Source organism: Branchiostoma belcheri, unplaced genomic scaffold (genome assembly GCF_001625305.1).
Source record: "Branchiostoma belcheri isolate BF01 breed outbred unplaced genomic scaffold, Haploidv18h27 scaffold148, whole genome shotgun sequence".
Lineage (NCBI taxonomy): Eukaryota > Metazoa > Chordata > Leptocardii > Amphioxiformes > Branchiostomatidae > Branchiostoma > Branchiostoma belcheri.
Window position 1 is genome coordinate 178,649 of NW_017802913.1, and position 13,372 is coordinate 192,020.

The window sequence follows — 13,372 nt, forward strand, 5'->3', positions numbered from 1 at the left end:
ATATTACTGTACTTTTATGTGCTGTTTATAGAGTAACATCAACGTTATAACTGGGGAATGTTTTTGCCGTTGTAAGGCCAAGTTTAAAATCTACCCGTCTGCCACTCAAAGATCATTACCATAGACTAGTCTTGTAGTGCCATGTGTAGGAGATACTAAGATATATAAATAGTTACATACCACAGTACCAATGATTCACTCAGCACGCACTCTTACCATGTTTGCAATTAGGCCACAGCATGTAACTTTAATCAATGACATCCTCTGCAGACTGCAAGTAAACTTCTAGCTTTTTGACAGCTTTAGTTACAAAGGACTTTGCTGCGCTCATCTCACTACCTTATCACATTTTTGTAAATAGGAAACAGGACGTAGGCTGAAATAATAATGATGATAAGTTTATTATTATTACAAATACATGACAGAAGGCTAATTGTAAATACGTATATCATACAAAATGATATACAATGATATGAAGAACTAATTCCTACAGTACACTTTAGTCTTTATACTACAGTACATAAGATATATATCAAGCCAGTTTTGTTGGGTTTTACTTGTTCTTTTGATCGCCGAGCCAGTGAATTATACCCATGGCCACTTCTATAATAATTGTTCTTTGAAATTTTATATGAAAATCATTGCAATGATGATGAAAATCTACAGTTGTGTAAAATATTGGAACTACACACTCTATAAAACCATACATACATACTTAAAAGCTATACATGACTTAACTGTTACATATATTATGCAAATTTAACATACATAATGAATATTTACTGGCCAAATTGGAGATATAATGTGTTTCTAGAAATGGTTGTGATGTGTTGTATCCTTCTGTGGATGGCTGGGTTCAGCTCTGTTAGGTTCCTCCTCAGTTTTTCATGGACCAAGTTCTGCTTCCTTTCCTAGCAGAGGTCCAATCTGAAGAGTCTTAAGAAAAGAGGATACAAACAGGAGAGTAAGCATTTCAAATGTGATCAGAAACTGATATGATATATGTCTAAGTCATTGAACCACAAAAGGAAAGCATAATACATAATTATGTATACAAACGTATAACTATATCAGGCGGGGTCCAAGAGGGTATATAATATATGTCAAAGGGGGTGTATGATATATATCAAAATTTTACAGCAGACCAATTTGTTAACACAGAGAATTAATTAATTCACTGTTATCTGTATGCAATGAAAGAATTACAACGCAAGCATAAGAAGACTCGCGTTACAAATTTAGTGAAACCAGGCGTTCACATATTTCTTCATATACATTGAAGCCCAAACACTATTTCTTCTGTCAAATTCCTATGGGCAATTATCCTTATTATGTTTAGAGAGATAACTTCACGGGATATGCATCATCGGGATACGGAATTTTTCGGGATAGGCGTCCCGATAAATCCCGCGAGACATCCGCGTGTCCTGCGTAGCGCGGAGCAGAAAAAATTGGTGCGAGATCTCCAAGTCTACCGCGGGTCCTGTCACCGATGGCGGCGTGCCAAATGTTTATTTTTACGTCCTGTCGGGCGATCTGGGCAGGGCCAATGGAGCACCCTGACGTCAGTCAACTTTGCCAAAATTTTTATTCACCGATAGCACAGGAGTGTATATTGTGTATAACGCGTTCCTCACGCGGTAATAGGTGAACTGCTACATTTTAACAAAGCTATTGTGCAGCGAAAAACTCACGAAAACTGTAAGAAAATAGCAGGAATGAATTTTTAATAACCCCTTTGTCTCCGGTGAGTTTCGGCAAGTTTATAAACCTTCAAATAAAATGGGGCGTACCGGCTCGGCGTCTGTAGTAGTAGTTGTATTTCATTGTGACATCTTGTACTAAACTGGCTTGTTGAGGTCTACTCATCTTCTCATAAGCAGACTGCGTCAAGTAGTCTCTGTATTACGAAAATTAGGAACGTTTGCACATCAAAATCCCGCGGCAAGCGCCTCACCCCTCACATGCAAACACGTACACATAAAATAAATAAACCCTTGCATCAACAATCAACGATCCGACCACGTCCATTGACGTACGTATTACCCTGAAAGCAAGTACTTCCACGGCCACGCGGCTGGCAAAAATTCTTCCGGTGGAAAAAGCATTCTCGTTCTCGATGTCACTTGTGAAAACGTTGTTTTGGAATGAATCGGGATGAGAAAAATACAATGCTGCTTGCAGGACTGAGGACTGTTATATCCGTGATCCCACCCCTCACTCATTACTGGACCTCTGGGAAGAGCGGCATGTACAAGGCCGACAGGGCCATCCAGTTTAAATAAAGGTGAATGAAATGAAATGAAATGAAAATCGCTACAATCGCCAGGGCGGCCGGAGTCTTTGGGGCGGAGCATCGAGCCTTTGAGTTTGAAATCTTACCGCCCAGCCAGTGGGCGGGTCCCCGTCTGTGTGCTGTGATTGGTGCCGCGCGGTGTGCTTGCTATGCGGCTTACGTGCCGTTTCTATGGCAACGTGGCCCAGTCACAGAAATGTATCAATTCTTGTTCGTCGCTGATCGCAAACACAGCCAAGAGGCGTAAAGAACTTTTTAATTATGCTTCGCCCCCCCTCTTTTGTATAATGTTTAATCTCCCTTCCGCAGCTCCGTGCGTCGACCTCCCCTATCTAGGAGAAAAATGAACTTCTGGCGACATGGCACGTGGATGTGTTAGATTTTATATCTGAGATAGCGCGGGTCGGGTGACATCAAAAGCAGTACTTAGCGGGCCGTCCACATGGCAAGGTCAGACAGAAATTTTCGTACCAAGAAGGTTGTATTATTTTGTTATCGTTCTAAACATTACTAAGTCACTAAAATTTTCGATATTAAAAAAGAAATATTTGATTAATAACACTAGCCGTTTGTGCTAATGTTACCATCATGCATAATTTGGTCATCACGCACCGTCTGTCTGTACAAATCTTAGTCAACATGGTTCCCGAAAAAACCCCGGGATATCCCGATAAATCCCGATTTGATGCTTATCCCATTAGCTGTACTGTATTATCCCGAAAAAGATTGAAACTGTCTGACAAAACGTAATGTTATATCCATGTTATATCATGTCATCAGTAATAAACGTAAACAAACGCCCCCCTCCCCCGGCCCCGCACCTACATTACAAAGTCGACAATAGTTACAGATGAACACAACTCTGTTTACTTTATTTTCAAAACGGCAGCAAGCCTAAATCTCTATACATACGAGATTCTATCAAGTCAGGAGCTAGTAAATTATGAGCGTTTTTTTTTTAATTTGAGCCGGCGGTGACATGCAAAAAATTACACAAAGTCTCCGGCGTTCTGTGGAAATCTGCAGTCGTACTTGTGGATATTGAACCCAAACCCCCAGTGCAATATTCTCTACTCGAGACTGGTATTCATATGGCCGTATTTCTACGAAGGAAAATGAAAACTTACCGCTGACATTGGTCCAACGATCTCTTCTCGTGTCATACGAGGGCGGATGCCCATATTTGGAAAGCTCGGGTGTTCCGTGCGTAGCGCTAGGGTCATTGACCGCGGTTATCGAACACGCTGTTCCATTGTTCCATGGTTGTTCGAATGTTCCAAACGCGTTCTTTTTGTTCGATTTTTGGCTTAAAATGCAACTTTTTTCACCCTTTTTTTTCAAATAAAATCATTTTTTGACACCTATGTTGGCTAAAATGACCAAGGTTCAGTGTCTAACGTACCAACCTACCAGCATGCTGAATTTCATTTTCCTCCAGGTTCTAATTACGAAAATATCTACGATTTTTAGGTGTTTGGAGAAGAGGAAGAGGAAGAGGAGGAGGAGGAGGAGGAAATGAGCAAATATAATATGTTTCCTTCGGTAAACATAATGATTATGTACGGTACTGATATAGTAAAAATGGAAGGAAAAAGATGATGTAACCCCCAGATGATGTAACCCAAGACATTTGTGTTAAAGACATCCGATGTAGTTTTAGGGCTTGAACGATTTTTAAAAGTTAATATTCTAGACACTTATCTACATAATAAATTGAAACAACAACAATATCGACACTCTTGGACAAAAAAGACCGGAACTTTCCAAAAAATGCCGACCGAATACGGTTACTGGCAGGTTTCTGGGCTGGTAACATGCAGAAAATAATGGAATCTTGGGGCTAGTTTCTTTATTAAACGCCCGAAGTTTGAAATACTGATGAAAATATGCTAATGTATGTGTTAATACTATACAGATTGCATTAGATATTTAGGACTGCCCTAAAATTGCATTGAATGCCTTAAGACCCATCTGCCTTACTGAGAAGATTCCTTCTATAATTGTGTGACACTGTTCACAAGCTAATGTGAGACTAACTGCATTAATGACAGACTGTTAAATGTACCTACCAGACTACATAGTATTCTAGATTTGATCATTAATAATCTGATTGAAAGCTTTAAAGCTACATAGTGCATGACCAACTCTCGTCATTTATTAAAAACAATACAGCTTTAATTCAAAGAGTTTTATGATTGGCTCAATTATACCCATATCTTTTTTTTGACGTCAGTGATACACAGTATCAGCAAATGGCGATTGGTTTTGTTAGCTGCGAAAATGCCAAGTATGTCTATCATTTTTTGTCCTTCAAATTTAGCAGAACTGTGGGGAGAGGCAGGAAAAAAAACAACAAAATTCACTTGGTCCTGTAGCTAAAGCTATCTTTCCGTCCAACATAACCAGTTTTTCACATAAGGTCGCTGGAAATGGTCGCAGCCTCGCTTTGAAGTCATCCAATAAAAGTTCAGGGCGGGAAAACAACAACAAATTTTGGATGAGATCTGTCTGACATTGCCATTTACGTATACTGCAATTTCTTATCATTTTTTCATCATTATTTCAAACCTTTAGATTAGCAGCAAAACAAGCAACATTTATATCCTTTTAGTTTAAATAAATAGAATAAAGAAATATATAGAACAGGCCTCACAGATTTCTGTCTCACAGATATCAGTATCTGCGTTTATCAGGTGGAAAGAAACCAACTGATATGGTTTGGACACCTACACAGGATGCCGGAAGATAGGGATGTGAAGAGAATCTTTAATTAGAAACCTAAAAAGAAAAGACCAGCCGGCAGGCCAAGAAAAAGATGGTTGGACCAGATCATTGAAATCACAAGACGAGAGGAGCCAGACTTCCGAGTTGTTAAAGAAATAGCTGAAGATAAAACAGAGTGGAAAAGACTGACCAAGAGGCTGACAACTTACAGGCCTAAGGCCTAAAGGCGTCAGGGTGAGAAGGTGAGGTGAGAAGATACATGTATCAGTATGCTACCGGATAGGGTTGATCCAACTTACCACTAATAATCACAATACAAATTACTTTGAAAGTACGGTCTAACCGCCCTTAAAAATGGGGTTGGAAGCTAAGGTGTGCTCTCTCTAGTCATTACAACAAGTGTGCCAGTGAAATGTGTAGAGGAATGATTTGGCTGAATATTAATCCGGATTTCCCGTAAAACTTAAAGTTATGCAAGGAAATTCTAAAAAATAATAGAAATAAAAACAGTCAAAACGTCGGATACAAGGAACGTCGATCCATACAAGGACGAACCCTCCTGTAGGGACATGTATAAGAACACAACACCCCAAAGCTCACAAACACAGGTTTGGTAGACAATTCGAATTTACCACCAGGGCAACTGCAATATAGGGTCACTCTTCTCTTGAGATTTCGGGAACCTACAAGTTATAATTACATTAAAAACACAGACACAAAAAACGAACACAATTTGTATCTAGTCAATGTCTAACCGTAGTCACATCTGCTAGATGCTCCCTCATAGCTATTTATTAGCTTTATTGCTGTGTATCTGGGAATATAGGCTGTATCTATGGTTTCCACCTTGCAATCTAAGAAACTAGTATAGACCGAGGCTTCGCTTAAAGAACCAGTGTGGCTATTACCTATATTAATTTTTACCTCCATGAAAAATATAGGTATTGTTTTTCGTCTGTCTCTGTGTGTGTGTGTGTATTTCCGCATATTTGTAGTCATCTTGATTCAGAACCCCTTGACTTTTCGGTGACAGATAGCCTTTCCTGTCAGAAATAAGTGGTGTGAGTTCTGCCCCCTAGCGGCTTGTTCTGGAACTGCAGGGGAGTTTCTGGCAAAATCATTTAAAGCGGATGAGTACACAAAGGAACAATTTATTTTCATCATTTTTGGTATTCAGGTAGCTTAGAGAGACATTTACATGATTAAATGCAAATTATGCAAATGAAGACTTAATTTGTAAACTTAAGGAGGAAATTCTGTAATTTCAGGTTTTAAGATGATAGCAATTTCATACATGCTTGTTTATTTGTTTGTTAATTTATTTATTTAACCAGGATATACATGTCGCCTATTGGCGGTTTTGAAAGATTCCTGGGGGGATAACCCCAACAAAACTACATGACATTATAATTATAACAAAAGGTTAAAGATGAACTAACAAAGGTCAACTAAAAAAAGAAAGATAAACTTGAACAAGACGAAATCGTAACTAACAATCAACAATCAAATGAAATAAGGTAACATAGAAGTAATTATAATCGTTGAGATATCAAATCATAATGGTAGATAGTCAAAAGGTATGTCAACTTAAAAGTAAATAACTAAAAGTGGAGTTTGCATATCAATGGAAAGAAATATAAATAATCAAATCAAAGAGACATGGAAAGTCAAGTAATACAGAAGTAACGGAACAAGTTGACCTTGGTATATCTGTGTCCAGTAGTTATATCTTCTTGATTGAAGATTAGGCGAGACCAGAGCGAGTTCCATGACGCCGCCCCAGAGCACGACGATGCTTTGAATTCTTTCTGTGCTCAGATTTGGCTTTGGGTAGCTGAAGGCCACCTTGTGACCTGAGTCGAGTATTGTGTTACATGAATTTCAGAAAGCTGTGTAAATAAAGCAGTATGGTGTGGAGGGGTCATGCCGTTGAGTGCCTTAAAGACAAGTGTAGCTTTGCTTCTCCTGTGTATGTCAGCTATTGTGCGTAAGACATTTGAGGTAGGTGTATAGCGATCACATCCCATGATCACCCGACCAGCTCTAGTTAGTAGTTTCTGAATTTTTCCCAAGTCACTTTTACCCCCCTGGTCCCAAACCGTGCTGCAATATTGTACATGTGGCAGGAAGAGTGTCGTGTAGAGTGTGAGAAGCGCCTGTGTATTCAAATATGGTTTGAGACACTTGATGATACCAATCAGTTGCGCTAACTTCTAATGTATATCTTCTCACAGTGATCATGCCAGTTTAGCATGCTGTCAATAACGACCCCGAGGTACTTGAATTTGTGAACTTGCTCAAGTGCAGTGCCTGCTAAGGTTAAGTTCTAAATTAGTGTTATTGCAGTTTGCTCTTGGCGATCTTACTAACATTGTTTTGCATTTGGTTGGCTTTAGCGACAGCTTATTTGCGGAAAACCATTAAGCAAGCCTGGTAGAGTCGCCCATGTAATGTATGTAATCTATGACAGGTGGAACATCAACAGATATTATGCAATGTATTACCTAATTTGCATAATTAATGTGAACATTCAGTGAATCCCTAATTGTGAATGATGAAAATGTATACCCTGTGACATGTGTAAGGTATTCAAAGGTTACAACCACTATGCATACATTATGTTAATGGCGGAATTTCACACGCAAAATATTGTAATTTGAGTTTAGAAAACCATAAATTAAAAAGGATTATGGTAATGAAGACCTTATGTCCATAATCAATGAGACAAATGACGAAATTAAAAAAAAACACTTAATATTTCTTGGAGGTATGAGGTAACCGAATTCTTGTTGTTTATTAGTTATTTTTTATGTAAAGAAGATGCTTAAATTCATAATTTTCTAACGATAGTAATTACTTGGCATAGTAACATGTGTAAGTCAAAGGTGAACATCGCTATCATTATGTAAATGATGTAAATGTCATTTGAAAGTGTGAATTTTTTATGAATCATAGTTTATATTCATCATTTGTACACTGCCATGGAGCCCAGTGATAATAAATATAGTGATAATAATGTAAAAGATCGGCATTGCGTGCTGTATGTATTCGTTGCGATTTTGAGTTGTTAATGACTTGATTTTTATAGGCACAAAGACAATGAAACTAGCCTAAGGGGCATACATGTGCATGGTTTAAGCCTCGGTCACAACCCGCCGTATGTGTTTTTTGTGCGTACGTTTTTTGGGAGGTCACGTCTGTAACGTTTTTCTGAAAACGTGGGGAAGGATTGTCATGTGCAGTACGTCAACGCACGTCACTCACACGTACGATCTTTGTGCGATTGCCCGTATATAGGCCGTACTTACACGTGCTGCCTACGCACGGTACGTACCGGTACGTACAGGGCACGCGCGTCGCCCGTACTGGCTCGTACGGGTTGTGAATCCACAGCCCGCACGTAGACAGTTTTACATGCGTGTCTGCGTGCTCGCAAATCTTCACCACTTATGGTTCCCCAAGATTTGCCCATGTACTTGCACGTAGACAGCACGCAGTTGCGCGTACGGCGGGTTGTGACCGAGACTTTAGCGACGCCATTGTACGATCGTTTAGTTATCAAAGTGCCATCGATTGAATTATCAACAATGTCATGGCATAGATTCAAAATGTATAAAACAGAGAAAATAGAATAAAAATGTGATGTAACTGTCCTAAATTGGCAACTTCCGAGTAACTGATAGATTCTCTTCTGAATATGATACACGACAAGATAAAGCGTAAAATAAATGAGACACATTTACTGTCTTCTTCCTCTTACTGTGGTCTGTTAGCTGTGGATTTGCATGTCTATATAATGTCAGTAGGTACGTCCTGCTAAATATGACTGTGTTGTTTGACTATATGACTGTTTGTTTAAAGCTAGTTTTCCACAATTTTTTATTTCATGGAAGAACGTGAGCTATACTGACGTCAATATTTAGAACATATCCCTGAAAATCTTCACATTGATTGATTTCTCATAGTATCATATAAAACCATTGGAAACATGTACTCTTTATACATTCATTAAATCTCAGAAATACATAAAAGGGTGATCAGTGAATTGTGTGGTCTCACCCGAAAGAAATGGTGGTGAATTCAAATTTATTTGAAACGACGGAAGAGAACAAATTTGACAGATAACATCCAAATATGTAACCTTACATTTACGAAGGACACTATTGGTTTCAGTAAACGCCTTGAAGGATCAAGTTGTGTGTACATTATTTTGAAGTTCACAGAGCAGTAACTGAAAAACAAAAACAATCCGTAGTCATGAATGGAGAAATAAATAAAAAATTGACGAAATTCCCCGTTGCCAGAGGTTTTGTCCATTCTGTCCAAAAGACGAACATTATACTGTTTACGACATGATGATAAACATGCGAAACATCCTTTTCGGGTGCTCATCTGACATGTACAAAATAGATAAACGCTTAAATTTTTAGCAGGATAAAACCTTTGTAGTGTACAATTAGGTAAGCATATCAAATAGACCTTAGAACTAGTAGTGTAAGTGGCACGTCAAATTCAACATGTTGATATATTCCGATAGCTGTATGCAGGTTAATTCATTGGTATATACAATGATTGTATGTTTAGTTGTAGTATTTCTGGACCTTACGAAACTCGCCTGTTGTGTCAATAACGAGTGCTATGAAAACGTCACTCAATCATGGCACGTAAAAGTAGACGTCACGTGGATAGACTTAAAAGGACCTTAGACCTGCGCGAGCTTGCCCTCTTATGAAAGAACGTTTCCATTATCTTCATCATGCAAACTGAGCCTTCGGGGAAATTATGGCCATTCGAAACGAGTCTCCTGACACATCATTCCAACACTCGACCCCCGAGACTTCAATGCAGGTCGAATCTGACACATTCCACTCCAGCGCTTTGACAGCTAGACGAACTGGCCTGTTCTACAACGACCCCTCTCGAAAAATGCTTTGCTTCAGTGAATCAGTTTTCTATAAAAATTGTGAACCTATTGATGAATAAATGATGCTATTTTGTAAAGACATGAATGTAAGACTGGTTTTGAGCAGACTCACTTAATGAGCAGGTAATATATATTTCACTTATATCTTTACTTTTAAGTTCAGTCATTTATATTTATTTATTTCGGTAGAAACCTCACTGCTATTCAACACCACTGTTTTTCAGGAATGCACGAGCGCACTCAGTATATATTGACACTGTCATTTTTGTCGTTTGAGCAGACCTGAAGAACTGATGAAGATTAATTACTTGTCTTTTACTGGATTCCAATCAGAAGAGGGGCAGGCATTAGCTCCATATTCTTGTTTTCTACTTTGATGTTGTGACTTTTATTGAATCGTTACTGATTTTGAGCTGTCTGGAAAACATGTCAGATGACCTTAAAGTACACCACTGTCAAAGGAGATAAAATGGACTGAAATGACTGGTGGCACATAAATTGGATAATGTATCTGACAGAAACTATTTGATAACATTTACTGTAACAGATATCTGTGATACGTCACAGTTATCTGTCTGCCTCACTGGCTTCTGTACCTCAGTATCTGAACCTACATACAAGATCGTTAAAATCGTGAACAATGGTGTAAACGTCAGTGAAGGTTGGGCATTCAGGTAATACGATACGCCAAAAACAGTTACTCAAGCAACTGGATATGATATTGGAAATGCTGTATCAAAGCAAGCAAGTCAATGGCACCAATTAAAGTAAGAATATAAATTTGTACATATAGGAGACCAGTTTCCTACAAATGTGCTGATGTCAGTGCTATTTGAGAAATAAGGTCGCTTGATTGGACAAGGAAACACATAAATAAATCCATTTCAATAGGGAGCGGAATAGCCCTCCATTGCTAAACCACTCTGTATAATTACTCATATTCGTTATTATTCCTTGCACATCGCAGCTCCCTGCACTGCACTTCTTGGCGGACGCCGACGTCAAAATCACACGGTACCATGGTTTCACAGGAGGTATTAAATAGAAATTCCCATCACCTACCTACATCTGCTGGATGGTATACATTCAGGTACAGACAGTCTTCATCCATACTTGTCAATAACGGCTTCATGGCCTTCCACTTCCTTCTCATAGACGGTCGTACAGGCTGAGACTCCGGCAGATCTAGCGACTGTGGGCATACGGGTGCAAAGTGCGTACAGTTCCGCACAATTTTCCATTTCTCCGGTTTTTCTGGCGGCCTGAAGCGGAGGTCTCTGACGGGTGCACGCGCGTAGGGGATACCCAGGAACTGCATGACATCTTGGAGGTTTGGGTTGTACTGGTGCATACGGACTCGCTTGCCGACTATCGGGCCGTACTTGGTGTGCACCAGAGGCCGATCATCACTGTTGCAGCAGGAGACGTGCAGAAGGATGAGCAGGATCCAGATGGGGGCAGGGATGACGAATACATGATGGACGCCGATTTTCCGTCACCTGTAGCTTCCACACACCTGTAAACCCTCCGCCAACAGCCGCCTCTGCTCTCTGCAAAGCATAACAGCCAACACACTCCTTAAACATGATCACACCGGAAGCTGGCGGAGAGATGCTGGGAAGTATTGCATTACGTATGCCGCTCACGCAGGGCCCATGAATCATTGAGCAGGCAACGGTGGATTCATTAGGACGGTCCGAGTCGCCGCACTGGCCTTGCGTCCATAATTTTACATCAAGGCGGCATTCTATTATCCAGAGAAAAATTGCAGTATTTCTATAGTCTTTATGCAGTAGAGGAACAAAAGATCTGCATATTTTTTGCTATCGGACAGCGATCATTGGAACAGCATAGTTGCATTTTCATTTCTCTTCAATCGTTCAATTCTCATGTATTGTTGTCATTTTGAATTCTTCATTGAGACGAAACATGCCCCATAGTGACAATTGTCATTATGATTTTCAGTAAATATTTATCTTTTGTAAACATAGCGTAAACAATAAACCACAAGATATAGGGAAGGCGATAGTATGATGTCACGTAACATTAAACCAGAAAAAGCCCAAGCACAAAATAATGCATTTCAAAAGCGTGAACGAGAAACAGTGTATTTACATCCATGGTGACAAATTCTATACATTCACACCGGATTAACCTTGCATTTGGGCGGGTAACTTTTCCCTTAAGGGTAAAACCTCGAAACTACTCGATACAATCTTATTAAACGGTAGGTGTACACGCAGGCAGCAATCTCATTTGGATCGGTAGCACTTCGTTCTTACTTTACTACGAAGGGCGTATCAAATTCAGAAATGCCCTTTTATCCTTCACACCTGTTATGAGAAGCATAGAAGCATGTGTGAATCCGGCATGTTGTACCGTCACCATTTTCATCACGGGAGTCCCCTAGGTCTGATTTTGTGAGACGAAATGTATCGTAGTAGGGAGAATTATCACATACTTTTTTCAGTCTATTCGTAAAGAAAACTTACAATCGTCTTAGAATATGTTTATCCTTTGCTCTAATGCATAATAACATGATTTGACTAATGGAATGTTTTTGATAGTCTTACTTTATTGTTTAGTCAATTTGTTAGTTAGTTAGTTCGGTGTGTTAGCTCTATATTATTTTGTATCTATTTTGATTTAATTTGTTTGTTTCGTTGTCACTTATTTACAATACACGTGTGTAAAAAGAGGTCATAAAAACAATTGGATTTTAGGAGAACCCACTCGATAAACCCTTATGTTTCTTGGGTTCTCCCGCACATTTGGTTGTACATAGTCATTACATACTGTTTTTATTTTTATGTGCAAACTGGCAATAAACAATAAACAGTAAATTCTACCTTCGTGCCATGAGAATAAGTAAAAAATAACACTCACTCAAAATTCTGATTTGCTATCATCATCGTCGTCATCATCATTAATCCAGAACAATAATTGTGGGTTTCAAGTTTCAAGTTTATTAATAAAATCAGCCTTGCAGCCAGTGCACAACCAAGCTGAATGACACTGATTTTTTTTTTACAATTTTGTACATAGTAAATACAAATTAACATTACAATACATATACAGACACGCAAACAAATACATTACAAAGCCACACATGGGCACTGAAGTAAAGTCCAGAGAGTCTTGAAAGTCATTACTGCAAAGACTCGTTGTACAGGCATATTGCCTTGTGTAAGAAAGAGTTTTTTTTTAGGTATGTGTCCTTCCATCTCTAAAGATATACAAGTATTACTAATTTGCTGAAAAAGATGACACGACATACAGGTTGTCAAAAATAAATAGAATATGGTCCAAGTTTATCTATACCAAGAAATACCATATATTACTATGCTTATTTGTATCAATGGGAATTTTATCATTTCCAAGCAGTTTATGAGGCGAAATCGTTGAAAAACCCTTGATGCGCCTAAACC

At 38.9% G+C, this 13,372-nt stretch overlaps 1 protein-coding gene across 1 annotated transcript in view; it reads right to left on the bottom strand.

Moving 5' to 3' along the window:
- LOC109465099 (neuroligin-4, X-linked-like) overlaps positions 1–11,509 on the bottom strand; it is a 36,034-nt gene extending 24,525 nt beyond the window's left edge. Inside the window, 2 exon segments of the mRNA XM_019762239.1 lie at positions 11,007–11,405; positions 11,408–11,509. Coding sequence (XP_019617798.1) covers positions 11,007–11,405; positions 11,408–11,420 — 412 coding nt within the window. The 5' untranslated portion in view covers positions 11,421–11,509.
- Positions 11,510–13,372: the final 1,863 nt, after the last annotated feature.